Source organism: Vipera ursinii (genome assembly GCF_947247035.1).
Source record: "Vipera ursinii genome assembly, chromosome: 11".
Taxonomy (NCBI): domain Eukaryota; kingdom Metazoa; phylum Chordata; class Lepidosauria; order Squamata; family Viperidae; genus Vipera; species Vipera ursinii.
This window is the reverse complement of record NC_139524.1, coordinates 7,726,619-7,741,223: the sequence shown is the minus strand read 5'-3', so window position 1 is coordinate 7,741,223 and position 14,605 is coordinate 7,726,619. Positions and strand designations below refer to the sequence as shown.

Below are 14,605 nucleotides of genomic sequence, written 5' to 3'. Positions count from 1 at the left end.
ATGGAGACCTGGCAACTTCTGCTTTAGTTCACTGCATCCTTTTGTTGAACATTACTCCAAATTTGGATGTCCAGATTCGGGGGGGGGGGGAACAGCTGGCTCAATCCATGTGTCATTTAATACTAGGTGTTGGGACTTGACTTGGTAATGCAAAGGGGAACCATTGTACTGTTTCGGCCAAAACTGTTATTTTGATCCATGTTATTTTTTATTATTATTTTTATTTTATATATCTCAACTATGCACACGGAGCTACAGTAGCTAGGGTAGGTGGCTGCCTTCTCTGCCTCTGGCTTGACCTCTTCCGCCTGGATTTTTTTCAGCCTTGGGTCATTCCCTTTGAGGAAGAGATTTACAAACTGGCTGGCCTACGCTGTGATCTGCCAGAAAAGGCAGTGAGTAAGGATGCAGCTCAGATTGGTGCCTGGAGGTGCGTTGCACATGTAGTCCCTTTGGGCATTGATTGCTCATCTTTGGCAAAAGGCAGGAAGATGTTGTTTTAAGTCACCCCCTGCTCTTTGAAGTAACTTCTGCCCAGTTGCAGGGGAGAAGCTTTGGACTGTCCTCAGCCGCCATCATGATTTGCCCTGATCCCAAAAATCCTGGGGAGGACGCTGGGCCCAGGATTCACCCTCGCTTCTGGCTGTACGGTTATGCACTTTCAAGTTCAAAACAGATTTTTTGTTCTTCACCAGTGTGGATACGACAGTGTTTTTATCTTCAGACGGTATACTTTTCTTAACTTTGTCATGAAGTTTTGTATTTTTAAAGCAATGTCGAAACATCTGGTTTTCAAATAAATGGTTTCTCCCCCCCCCTTATGTACTTTGTTTGTAGTTCCTGAAAACGTGGAACAACCACTTTGTAGAAAACCTGAACCATTCCAGATGTCAGTACCTACCATCTCCAACTTTCAATGAATTTAATCTCCCAGAATTACGAACAGCCCAACAGGAAATTCTGGGGATATGTAAAATTCTAATCTAGCTGGAGGGCTCCAGTACCAGACTCCAAACCTTAAGGATGAAGCAAGGCTATTACCTTGCAAATTCTTAATAGCGGAATAATCGGGGTCCTTCCCACACCCAGTTAAAATTTTATTCAAAACAAAGTAAGATAGCAAATTAATTTTACAAAAAACCCCTCTGATTTCAAGTCATTAAGCGGTAACAGTATATAAAGAAATGTAAAGCAACATTGACACTTCCAACAGAGTTTAAAACTAAATATTCAAATTATAAATGAGCTTACGAAGGCTTTGGTACCAAAAGTTTGTCTCTTGACAGTTGCATTCTTTTTTTTTTTTAATGAGTCTTGCAAAGTTGCATCCTTAACTTTTATTATCCAAACTTTGCTTGTGAAACAGAAATGGGAGCGAGCGTCCATAGCCTAATTTGTTGTAATGAAATCCGCCCAGCTGAGTTTTAAGGACACAGTTCTAACCAGTTCAGTGGGAAGAAGAGAAGGACAACAGAAGGTCAGATGTGATTGGGTAGGACATCTGCCAACAAGGAAAGAGGCCTGGCCCTCCAGATGAAAGAACGGCCAATCAGCCAATTACGATGGTTGTTCTTGTTCGTTGCTAGATTGGAGATTGGCTTTCTGGACTTCTAGTTCTTCTGCACTGATCATGGAGGGGTCAATAGCAGCATATCTGGTCCCGTGGAACTGAAGCAAGTGTATCTATAGGGCAGATGGGGAGAAATAAAATCTATTCATTCCTTTTTCCCCCCCTCTAAACCATAAAACATGGACAAAAATGAATCACACTTGTTTGATGATGGATTCTCAGGGGCTTCCAGAAATACACTCTGGTATGAATTCCAAAGCATAATTAACATGAGAAAGTGGGAAGAATTATATACGTAGGAGATGAGCAGGGATTAAAACACAAGCAGGAATGAGTAGGAATTAACACAAACCAATATAATTCAGAAACTCCAGGCTAACACTTGGTTCACATATTGTGGAAACAAAGCACAAACATTAGAAGAAGCGGTATGCAAAAAGCAGGGCGACTTTCATACAGATGTCTTAGTGTTTGCAAACTGACTTGACAAAACAGGATGGAACAGTATCTCTCAATAAAAAAACGAAACAAAACAAAAATAACGCAACCCACCACAACACATGTATCTGACCGTCTTCTAAATATACTCATTCAGTGACCAGCTGCATTCTCCACTGCAGAAGAAGGATGTTCTGTTAACTCTGATTAGGGCCAAGGGGAGGGAGAGAATTTAATTTTGCTAATGTTTGAGTTTTCATTGCTATACCTTAGTTTAACAATCCAATCCTAACCAGTTTAGTAATTTAAAAAGACCACGAACCAAATGAATCTCCTTTAGTTTAATGACACAATTTAGTAATGCAAAAAAGAACTATCGGTTGGAAAAGATGGGATGATAAAGGAAGACCATCTCACCATTTCTAGCCATTTTTGGCATCCTTCATTCCATTCTCTGTGTGCGTTGAAAAGTACACTAATCTTTTTTTTTTTTTTTTACAAACTCCACTTTTCTGCTAAAGGAATTCTCAGATTGTTTACTGATAGTTCTCGACTTATGGGTACAGTTGGACCTGGAATTTTGGTCATAAGTTGTTGCAGCACATAACTCAAGTCAACACATAACTGGACAATTTTTAAATCATTTTTATGATGTTTGTTAAGTCACTATGATTAGTAAGTGAATCGTATGCTCATAAGCCTGAATCTAGCTTATCCGATGGACATTTTTTTGCTGGAAAACAGCAAAAAAAATATGTTGCAAAATATGATCATGTGACTATGAGATGCTGGAACCAGTGTAAACGCAAACTGGTTGTCATGCTCCCAAAATGCAAACACGTGATTATGGAGATGGTTTTTTCCGAATCCATTGTAACATCAAATGATCATTCAGCGAGTGTAAGTCGAGATCTTATATGCCGGAAAAACACAATAATGCAAAAGACAATACGCTCTTGCACCAGTCTTCTAATACCGTGCTTGCCTAAAGTTTTACTTTCTCTCTGATTCTACCTTCACCCACCAAGGAGGAAAAAGGTGCTCAGAGTTGCCTGAACTGCGAGATGGGTGGCAAATAAATTGGATGGATGGATTGATGGATTGATGGATGGATGGATGGATAGATGAATGGATGGATGAATGGATGGATAGATGAATGAATGGAGGTATGGATGAATGAATTAATGGATGGATGGATGGATGAATGGATGGATAGATGGATGAATGGATGAATGAATGAATGGATGGATGGATGAATGGATGGATGGATGAATGGATGGATGGATGAATGAATGAATGGATGGATGGATGGATGGATGGATGGATGAATAAGTGAATGAATGAATGAGCAGGACTTACTTGGATATAAAGGTTTACTTCGGCACTTCGGCAGAGATAGGGGAAATTGCCTCCTGTTTTAAGATGAGCTCTCCTGGCATTGGGATACAGCTTATACATCTCCTCCTTGGCTTCGGTGGACAGGGCACTCTGATCAAATACCTAAAAATCAAAACCAGCATCAGCACGAGTTTTGCCATCTCTTATAATTGAGCCCAGGATCTTTCACTGAGCCAGAAGTTCTCGCTTTCTTCCGGAAGGTCCCATGCTTGGAGGAAATGGTGCTGGTGCAACCACCATAAAGAGGTCCTCCTGGATTGGTGATTTCCCACAAATCAATACCCAGTCAAACCAGTTTCATCTCATGCTTATCAGCTAGGAATATGCCCTAGATTGCTCACATCCATGATGGTGACAGGAACGTCTCGGATCTTATGAGGTTCAACGTAGGAATTCTGGCAATTGAGAGTGAGTCTTGAAGCCAGCTCACTCTGGCCCAAAGTTTCCAGCTGTCAGACATTAAGAAAAAACAAAAGCCATTAATCTGGATCTGAAATCTGGCGACAATAGAATACAGAATACCACACTTGGAAGGGATCTTAGAGGTCTTCTAGTCCAACCCCCTATAACATTTCAGACAAACGGTGGTCCAATCTCTTCTTAAAAGCCTCAGTGTTGGAGCACCCACAACTTCTGGAGGTGAGTCATTCCACGGATTAATTGTTCTCACTTCAGGAAATTTCTCGCTAAGTTCTAGATTGCTTCTCTCCTTGATTACTTTCCACCCATTGTTTCATGCCTTGCCTTCTGATGCTTTGGAGAATAATTTGACTCCCTCTTCTTTGTGGCAGCCCTTCAAATACTGGAAGACTGCTATCATGTCACCCTTAGTCCCTCTTCTCTCTAGACTGACCATACCCAATTCCTTCAATCATTCCTTATATGTTTTAGCCAACACACAAAATACCTGACACGCAAACTAATCTCCTTTTCATTCTTCAGTTGCAAAGACCACTCATGGCTACCCACTGAAAAACAATATTCATACACACACACACACACACACACAATTGAGCCCAAAATTTCTGTCGCTGAGACATTTGTTAAGTGAGTTTTTCCCCATTTTGCGACCTTCCTTGCCAGTTGTGAAATGAATCACTGCAGTCGTTAAATTAGAAACACGACTGTTAAGTGAATCTGTCACAAAAGTCACAAGATCACAAAAAAATGACCCCATGATCCGGGCACACCTCAACCGTCATAAATATGAGCCAGTTACCAAGCATCTGGATTCTGATCATTCTGGGGAGGCTGCAACGGTCGAAAAAAGCCCGTCAGTCCCATTGTAACTTCAAACGATCAGTAAATGAACTGTTGTAAGTCGAGGACCAGCTATATACCCCGCCCACCAAACACACACACACACACACACAACTGAACAGAAAAAGGAAAAAGGAAGGAAGCTTGAGAACACCCAGTATTTGCTATTTCCTGGGCAAACTTCAGAACACCGTCAAGCAGCCATTTTGAGCTTCATGGATCTTTACCCTGTCCACCATGAAATCAATTCCGTCGGCCATTTCAGGATCTACGGGACCGGAGGCAAAATTCCCAAGGACAATTTTCTTCAACATGAAAGCAGGCAACAACCAAAAACTGAAAACAGAGAGGAATATAAAGGTAGGTTAGGACTTCAACTTCAGGAGGAGCCCTGCACTGCCAAGTTAACCATCAAAAGATCTCTCTGCATTCAGCCTCTAACTATTCCTAATAAATTATCCTAACCATTAATTGTAGACAAAGTCATCCTACAAAGGTTGCTAGAGTTTGGGCTAGAATTGACCCTTTCAATACATTTGAACGTCATCACTGGGTAGCAAAGCTTTTTTTACTCTGCAGCTTTGAATTTTAAACTTCTTTTATTCTTTTCCTTCTCAGTTGAACCTGCCAAGTGTAGTGGCAATGACTTTGTGTTGTACAAAATTGCCACGTTGTATGGTTGGACTTTGAGGTCTATGGCTGGTTTTAGGTCAAACAGGGCAATGAAATGTCTTTAATCGCCAAATCCAAGTGGGAGAATGTTTTTTTATTGATTATATATCTTGCAAATCTATATGGCCACCCATCTTAAACAAATCAGTCTGGGTGGCTGACGAAACAGTGAAACCAAGATTACTCATGCAAATGAACATCCACAAAAAAAGAACAGTAACTTGCCCAGTAAAAATGAACAACACCTTCATAAGTGCAGAGGAAAATATGTAAAGTGGGCCTCCACTGACATTCTGGCCCTAATATTTGAGGGAAGAGCGAAGTTTTCAAGGCTTTCTGAGCAGCCAATGAGGTTGGCCTTTGTAACAATGCAACAGTCTTGGTAATGTTGGACTTCTGAGCTGAAGAAATGGAAATAGAAACTCTTTATGTTTAACAGAAGAACAGGTTTGGAAGGGACCTTGAAGGTCTTCTAGTCCAACCCCCTGCTCAAGCAGGAAACCCTGTATCATTCCAGATAAATGGATGTTCAATCCCTTCTTAAAAGCCTCAGTGTTGGAGCACCCACAACTACTGGAGATGAGTCATTCCACAGATTAATTGTTCTCACTTCAAGAAATTTCTCCTTAGTCCTAGGTTGCTCCTCTCCTTGATTAGTTTCCATGCATTGCTTCTTGTCCTGCCTTCAGGTGCTTTGGAGAATAGGTTGATCCCCTCTTCTTTGTGGAAGCCCCTTAGATATTGGAACACAGCTATCATGTCACCCCTAGTCCTTCCTTTCATTAAACCAGACATAACTATAATGAGTTTGTAGACACACTACAAACTCTTGGAATCAAAGCTCAGACTTGTTAAAGGTTTTTGCTGACCCAACCATGCTTACATTGTGGGCAACTAGCAGCCTGCTTGCACCTGCTGGCCAGGACTTTTGGGGGCTCCTGGAACCATAAAAACCAAGCTCCACGAGACCACGCTCCAAGCCTCCAGAAAGTATGGATGTGGGATGCAAAATGTATTCCCCTGCCTCACCATGATGGCCCTCAACTCTCCCAAAGAACAGGAGCCATCCCAAAATTGGCTCTCGTGAGTTGCAGAAAGTGACGTTCTACTATAAGGATCCCCAACAGAGGTTCTTTAAAGCACGCGCACAATCCAGAGACGTTTCCCAACGGGCTAGATGGAGAAAGATGCAAAATGCTTCAGACTCAAAAACGCCTTGGAAGGAGAGGAACAGCATCTGAACTGTTCCAGCAACATCAGGTTTGAGCTTCCACCCATCTTCCATACTTCCTCCAAGAGGTCCCCTTGCCCTCATTTTGCCTAGTTCCAAACCTCACAGCCGTGATATTTGGGTTTTTTTTTTGACAATCCTCTAACTCTGGGTTTCATTAAAAAAAAAAGCAAACACTGATTTATTTACTGGCGTCTCACCTATTTGCTGTCCACGTCTGATTGAAAATTGAGGTATCGCTGAAAGAGTTGCACAGAATCAAAGATTGGACTCGGGGGGATTTGTGGGTGTACTCGGCAAATTTCTGAGCAAGAAAACCTCCTAATGAAGCACCGAAAAGGTGAACCTAATATTAAAACGATAAAAGAAGAATACCCTTGATATTTTTCTCTTTTTATCCAACGCGTTCTACCGCTCCAAACATTTGGGAATTAGATCAGTTTCCACCTCCTGGCAGGCCAAGAGACAAGCAAAAAAACATTTAGAGTGGGGGCCTCCCACCGTGGCAACTTGTGAACTTCAACTCCCAGGATTCCCCAGCCAGCCACACTGCTTGGGGAATTCTGGGAGTTGAAGTCCACAAGTCTTAAAAGTGGCTGAGATGGGAGATCCCCGATTTCCAATTTCTCTCTCACTTTCTTTCTATAATCTCTGCCATCGCATGTTGGTTTCCCTCCACCCGCAGAAATGAATTATTTCAAATTCCAAAAAAAAAAAAATCTTCCCATTCCGTTCATATTTTCCGAAGTTTTATCACTTATGATACAACAGAAGCTGTCCGCCTGGAAATAAAACGACATCTGCTTGGTGAAAATATATTCATTTTTATCAGTAAACAAACCCTGGACCTTATTTATATGAGTGCCGTTTTAAGTTGATGTACACTTTTAAAAAAATAAATAAATAAACCGTTTATGCAAGCATCAGTTCAGAAGCTATGTTTAAACCGTTATGCACAAAAGTTAGGGGCAGGCAGAATGTTTTTGAACCAAAGCATCTTAAATTTAAAAGCCCATTTCAAATGCAAAGTAGGTTCCTGGTAAGGAATGCTCTTGTTTGGGCTTGAAGCACAGTTAAAAGTAAGAGCCTGTTTTGCGTTCCAACAGAACCATAAAAATGTATAGTTACTCCACAAACTTACCATCATTTGTTTAGCATAGTTTGATGTTATAACAGCAGTGAAAATAAAAATCACTTAACCACCATCACAACATCCCCATGGTCACTTGATCAAAATTTGGGCGCTTGGCAACCAGCATATGTTTAGGGCCGTTGCATGCATCCTGGGATCATCTGATTGCTATTTGCAATCTCTTCAGCTGGCTTCTGATAAGCCAAGTGAGTGGGAGAAGCCGGATTCATTTAACCATTGCAATGATTTACAATTGTGGAGGGGGGGGGGTGCAGTCTATTTAACAAAAGCCTTGCTTAACAAAGGAAATTTTGGTTTCAATCCATAGGCCAAGGATTACTTATAGCCCATCTTCCATACCCCTACAAAATAATGTCTTTATTAGATAACCTTTATTGTCAATTTTTTTACTGTGGGCACAATGGCACACATTAAAAATGAAATTCTGTTGCCTGCTCTCAAAAGAAAGTATATATCTACCCATACATATACAGAACACACATATATGCATGCTATATACATACATACATACATACATACATACATATGCTGGCTCGTACTTTGAAAACATACATACATAGATACATACATACATGCATATGCTGGCTCGTACTTTGAAAACGTCAGCAGTTGCTGACGAAAGCTCAATGTAAAATAAAGATTTTATCCCGGAGATCAACATTTTAACAGTCTCTTATAATTTTTAAATGAATACACCCAGGACTCGGATATTTAAAATAATTACAGATAAGGTAAAGGTAAAGGTTCCCCCGCACATGCGTGCTAGTCGTTTCCAACTCTAGGGGCCGGTGCTCATCTCCGTTTCAAAGCTGAAGAGCCAGCACTTGTCCGAGGATATCTCCGTGGTCATGTGGCCGGCATGACTAGACGCCAAAGGCGCACGGAGCACTGTTACCTTCCCACCGTAGTGGTCCCTATTTTTCTACTTGCATTTTTACGTGCTTTCGAACTGCTAGGTTGGCAGAAGCTGGGACGAGTAACAGGCACTCGGGATTCGACCCGCCAAACTTCCGACCTTCTGATCGACAAGCTCAGCGTCCTAACCCACTGAGCCACCGCATCCCTAGAATTACAGATACATACATACATACATACAGGAAGGCAGGCAGGCGGATAGATAGATAGATAGATAGATAGATAGATAGACAGACAGACAGACAGATAGACCTTTATTGTCATTTTTTACTGTGGGCACAATGGCACACATTAAAAATGAAGTTTAGTTGCTTGCTCTCAAAGTGTACACATACATAACACACATATATACAACATATGTACAGACCTACACCCTTACATAAGTAACATATAAATATTAATCACTGTCCATCCTGAACACATAGCGGAAGAAGGAAGCTTTAGAGTTCACAAGGTTAACACTGTTAATACTTTGGTTTCAAGTCTGTTCCAAGAAAGTCAGAACAATTCTTCCAAAGATGGTCCATCTTTTTTTCAAATGACTTTTCTTCACGACTGCTAATATTTTTATTGCTTTTGATCCTATTGTTCTTAATACTGTGCTTGATTTTGTATATCACCTAGCAAAAGGGCAGCTTAGAAATCTGATAAGAAAACAAATGCCTCCGTACGGATGAAGGAGATTCGCTCTCGGTTGATCCAATGAACATGAATAAACTCTAGGCTTTTTACCTAACATTTTATTGTAATCACTAACTTTATCCAGTTGTAGATGATCTAATAGCTTCCGGAATCCATCGCAGAATTCAAAGATCTCCCAATAAACTGGATACTGTAACTAAAATGGTAAAAAAAGACAAACAGAGGAAAAGATGCAGTGCACCGTTACAGAGATTTAATTGCAATTTTCAGCTGATAAGCTTGGAAGCAGAGGCATATTTGCATTTTAAGTGGGGAAATCCCATTTTGAACAAAACCGCAGCACCCAACGGGATCCTGTGGTCCCCGGCTTGCCAACTTACAGAAGTTAGCTGGATTGTCGACGGTTCTGGTTTGGGTTTTCTTACTGATTTATCTTATCCTAAAACCATCTCAGATTCTTAAAATGGGTAATGACTGATAATTGCAAAATATATATATATTTTTTTTAAAAAGTGAGGAAATACTGTAAACTTCAATTTCACAAGGACGCTGGGTATTGTTTTGGTGCCCTCCAAAGCCTAAATATAAATTCAAACTTTGAGTCTAGACAAAGTCTAATATAAAATTTATTGGGGCGGCAGAACTTTTTTTATTTTATTTTTATTTTAATTCCATTTATATCCCGCCCTTCTCCGAAGACTCTGGGCGGCTTACAAGCTTAGCAGTAGCCTTCATTCTATGTATATGCCTGCTTGTTAGGGCTTTCACACACACCCCAAGCGGCATTATTACAAAGTCAGCTCAACAATCTGGGTCCTCATTTTACCTACCTCGGAAGGATGGAAGGCTGAGTCAACCTTGAGCCTGGTGGGACTCGAACCTGCACTAATTGCAGGCAGCTGGTGTTACTTAAGGAGGCATTAGCCCTCTGCTCCACCAAGGCTCCTACCCAGGAGTATAACTTAAAATGCAAGCCCTCCACCACCGAGGGGTGACACTCGTGGTTACAGATATACTACTGAGCTAGCAGGCAACATTTCAAACTCAGATCAGCTCCAGGGTTCAAGCTATGCCCAGGCCTGGCAAATAAGGAAGGCCCCAGGAACATAATAAAACCTTACTAATACTCTCCTGGAACATGGACTCATAGGATACCAAATCTGACTGGATGGAGCAAGCCAACAAAAATTCAAAATGGCAGCCACTGATTCAGTTACCGGAGGCTGCTGGATACAAGAATAAGGAGTTACGGTCTGGCTGGTTGGGGTATAGGTAGTCCTTGACTTATGACCACAGCTGAGCTCAACATTTCTGCTGCTGAGTGAAACATTTGTTAAGCGGGTTTCAACCCATTACATGACCTTTCTTTGCCACAACTGTTAATTTGGTTAATTTGCCCCAGTTATTAATTTGGTAGCATGGTTTCTTAAAACGAATCTGGCTTCCCCCGTAGATTTTGCTTGTCAGAAGGTCGCAAAAGGGGGTCCCGGGACCCCAGGGACATTGCAAGCGTCATAAATAGGAACCAGTGGCCAAGCATCTGGATTTCAATCACGTGACCATGGGGATGCTGCAACGGTGTGAAAAACGGTCAGTGCCTTTTTCCAGCACCGTTGTAACTTGGAACGCTCACTAAATGAACTGCTGTAAGTCGGGGACTGCCTCTACTGCATGAGCCCCCCCCCCAAAAAAAACCCTCTACCCCTGTCCTGAAGTCAAGTTCAAGAAGCAAAATCAGGATGGTATGAAGACACTCACAGCAATGACCCTGTAACCCCATCCAGACAGGGCTAGAATCTGCTGAAAGAAGACGTCTGCGGTCCCACTGACAGGTGGGAGAAATATGAGGGGGCACCGGATATTCCTGGGTCCTGCGTCGTACAGCGACCAAATCTTACTGTCGTCATCATCTACAATGATCTGAAAAAGAGACATCAGAGAGGACAAAGTGGTGATTCCTCAGCGGTCACGACCCTTGGCAGGTACAACTGAAGGCTGTCAGTGCAGCGTTTGAAGCACTAAAAGTTTGTTTACAAGAACTTGATCTATATAATAACTTGATCTATAAAAAGAGCCTTGGTGGAGCAGTGGGCTAATACCTCCTTAAGTAACACCAGCTGCCTGCAATTAGTGCAGGTTCGAGTCCCACCAGGCTCAAGGTTGACTCAGCCTTCCATCCTTCCCAGGTAGGTAAAATGAGGACCCAGATTGTTGGGGGCAATAAGCTGACTTTGTAATAATGCCGCTTGGGGTGTGTGTGAAAGCCCTAATAAGCAGGCATATACATAGAATGAAGGCTACTGCTAAGCTTGTAAGCCGCCCTGAGTCTTTGGAGAAGGGCGGGATATAAATGGAATTAAAATAAATAAATAAATAAATAATACTCAAGCCAAATGGGCACTAGATAAGGGCTAACGGAATTCACAGGAGGCTAGACTTAGATCCGTCGTGAGAACTTTTAAGGCCACACCTGGAATACTGCATCCAGTTTTGGTCACCACGTTACGAAAAAAGATGTTGAGGCTTTGGAAAGGGTGCAAAGAAGAGCAACTAAGATGGCTAAAGGCCTGGAGCAGGCGTAGGCAACCTTGGCTCTTTTATGACTCGTGGACTTCAACTCCCAGAATTCCTGAGCCAGCATGGCTCAGCTTGGAAACCTCTCCCTTTCCCCTCAGTGTGGCTGGCTCAGGAATTCTGGGAGTTGAAGTCCACGAGTCATAAAAGGGCCAGGTTTGAAGAACCCTGCTCTAAAGGTACAAACCAGTACTTCCACCAGATGTAGAGTTGGTCTATAGCAGGGGTGGGAACCTTGGCTCTTTTATGACTCGTGGACTTCAACTCCCAGAATTCCTGAGCCAGCTTGGCTCAGCTTGGAAACCTCTCCCTTTCCCCTCAGCGTGGCTGGCTCAGGAATTCTGGGAGTTGAAGTCCACCAGTCATAAAGCAGCCTAGGCCTAGGCCAGGGGTAGGCCACCTTGGCCCTTTTGTGACTCGTGGACTTCAACTCCCAAAATTCCTGAGCCAGTATGGCTCAGCTTGGAAACCTCTCCCTTTCCCCTCAGCGTGGCTGGCTCAGGAATTCTGGGAGTTGAAGTCCACGAGTCATCAAAGAGCCAAGGTTGCCTATCCCCGACCATGGTCATGGGATCAAAATTCAGACGGTTGGCAACTGGCACGTACCTATGACAGCTGCAGTGTCCCGGGACCATGTGATCCCCTTTTGCAATCTTCTGACAAGCGAAGTCAATGGGGAAGCCAGATTCATTTTAACAACCGTATTAGTAACTAAACAACTGCAGTGATTCACTTAACAACTGTGGCAAGGAAGGCTGTAAAATGGGGGGGGGAGAAACTCACGTAACAACTGTCTCACTTAACAACAGAAATGTTGAGCTCAATTATGGTCCTTAGTTAGGGACTACCTGTGCTCCTATATGACAGGAACGAAAGAGGCTCCGTTCAGTTCACATCGGCATGGCTATATTTTGCAAGGGATAAGAGAACCTTAATTTAATTCCTTTCACTTGCTCCCGGAGGAAATTAGACAAAACAGAATCTTCTTTGCTTCTGTTATCACCCTCTCGATGAATCTAAAACCTTCCTGCTTTAAAGTTAAATTATTTGGGGAAGAGGCTGGACTTCCTTTTCAGACAAGAGACCAAAAAAACCCACTTCTTACTTCTGCCTTAACTTGGAGGAAAACAGCGAAGTTGTGAAATAAAAATCAACTGCTTTGGGGTCTGAAAGCCCACTCATGTTGCACAAACTTCCCAATCCTAAGAGCAATCCATTCTAGACTGTATCTCGTTATCTCATAACGTTTTGTAGTACAAGGCAGGAAAAACTGAATTATTACGACTTGCAATGTGCTTCTCATGTGGGTTTGCAATAGTGTTTTAAGGATCTTATTTACCTCCTTGCATCCGGCCACAATGACTTATCATGTTTCCTTTATCCTGCGTCGTTTTTCAAACCCAAGTACCGGTATTCTGTTTTTCTAAAACGGTTGTACAGTTCAACAACAACAAAAACCCTAACGTAACCAACTGGAGCTACATTTCCGCCTACTCTTTGAAATGGGTGATCATCACATGAACATCAAAAGCGCTCCACTTTGAAAGAGAAGATATTAAGAAACAAGCAGGCTTGAAATAGTAATCCACTTCCCCCCCCACACTTTTCAGCTGCCCAGTTGCTGTTGTCACTGGCAAATCTTAAGTCTAAAGACCCAAGCAGGTTTCACACTTCAGGACAGATCAGAAACGGCTGGCTTCCCTTTCATAATGGAACAAGGAAGTCACAAGCTCAGCGCACACTCGCTCTCAACCTCAAACCATTTCAAGAAGAAAAACAACCAGAAAGTTTAAATGTTTCGTCCTCAGTAGCCACACGAGAGCAATTCTACAAACACGTCTCGCTCATAAAAATTCAAAAACACAGAGCTGGAGCAGCACTGCAGCCCACTTTACATTTTTCATGTTTGGGTATTTTGAGACCGATGATGTTTCTTGAAGGTTAAAACAAAACAAAAGGAAAAAAATAAATAAATCGATTAAAGTAATCAAGGAACCCGGGTCATAAATATGAGTCAGATGCCAAGCATCCGAGTTTTGAACATGTGACCATGAGGATGCTGTCGTTAAGTGTGAAAAACAGTCATAAACTATTTTTTCAGGGCTGTTGTACCTTTGAATGGTCACTAAATGAATTGTTGTAAGTCGAGGCCTACCTGAAAGTAAGTAAATGAAAAAGGGCATGTATAAAATTTATATAGGGTTATTTAAACCAAAAATGCTTCAGGAGGACTTTCAAAATGATCAATATAATTTATTTGGGCTAGCTTCAAACCATATAGAATAGCAGAATAACAGAGTTGCAAGGGACCTTGGAGGTCTTCTAGTCCACCCCCCTGCTCAAGCAGGAGAACCTATACCATCTCAGACAAGTGGCTGTCCCGTGTCTTCTTAAAAGCCTCCAGTGATGGAGCGCCCACAATTTCTGGAGGCAAGCTGTTCCACTGGTCAATTGTCCTCACTGTCAGGAAGTTTCTCCTTAATTCCAGGTTGCTTCTCTCTTTGTTCAGTTACCATCCACTGGTTCTCGTCTTGCCTTCTGGTCCTCTGGAATATAGGTTGATTTCCCCACCACCACCACCACTTCTTTGTGGCAGCTCCTCAAACATTGGGATACTGCTATCATGTCATCCCTGGCCCTCCTTTTCATTAAACTAGACATGAATGCCCAATTCCTTCAACCGTTCTTCATATGTTTTAGCCTCCAGTCCCTTAAATCATCTTTGTTGCTCTTCTCTGGAACAAAGTGAAGT

General features: G+C 42.2%; 1 protein-coding gene across 6 annotated transcripts in view; it reads right to left on the bottom strand.

Moving 5' to 3' along the window:
- Nucleotides 1-1,075: 1,075 nt before the first annotated feature.
- SPG21 (SPG21 abhydrolase domain containing, maspardin) overlaps nt 1,076-14,605 on the bottom strand; it is a 28,678-nt gene continuing 15,148 nt past the window's right edge. For 3 of the 6 annotated variants that reach the window (XM_083371210.1, XM_083371209.1, XM_083371208.1), the window contains 7 exons: nt 11,038-11,199; nt 9,395-9,475; nt 6,770-6,915; nt 4,894-5,002; nt 3,748-3,855; nt 3,368-3,508; nt 1,076-1,683 (listed from right to left, as the gene is read on the bottom strand). In XM_083371210.1, coding sequence (XP_083227336.1) covers nt 1,558-1,683; nt 3,368-3,508; nt 3,748-3,855; nt 4,894-5,002; nt 6,770-6,915; nt 9,395-9,475; nt 11,038-11,199 — 873 coding nt within the window. In that variant the 3' untranslated portion in view covers nt 1,076-1,557. The other 3 variants (XM_083371213.1, XM_083371212.1, XM_083371211.1) reach the window with 2 other exon arrangements.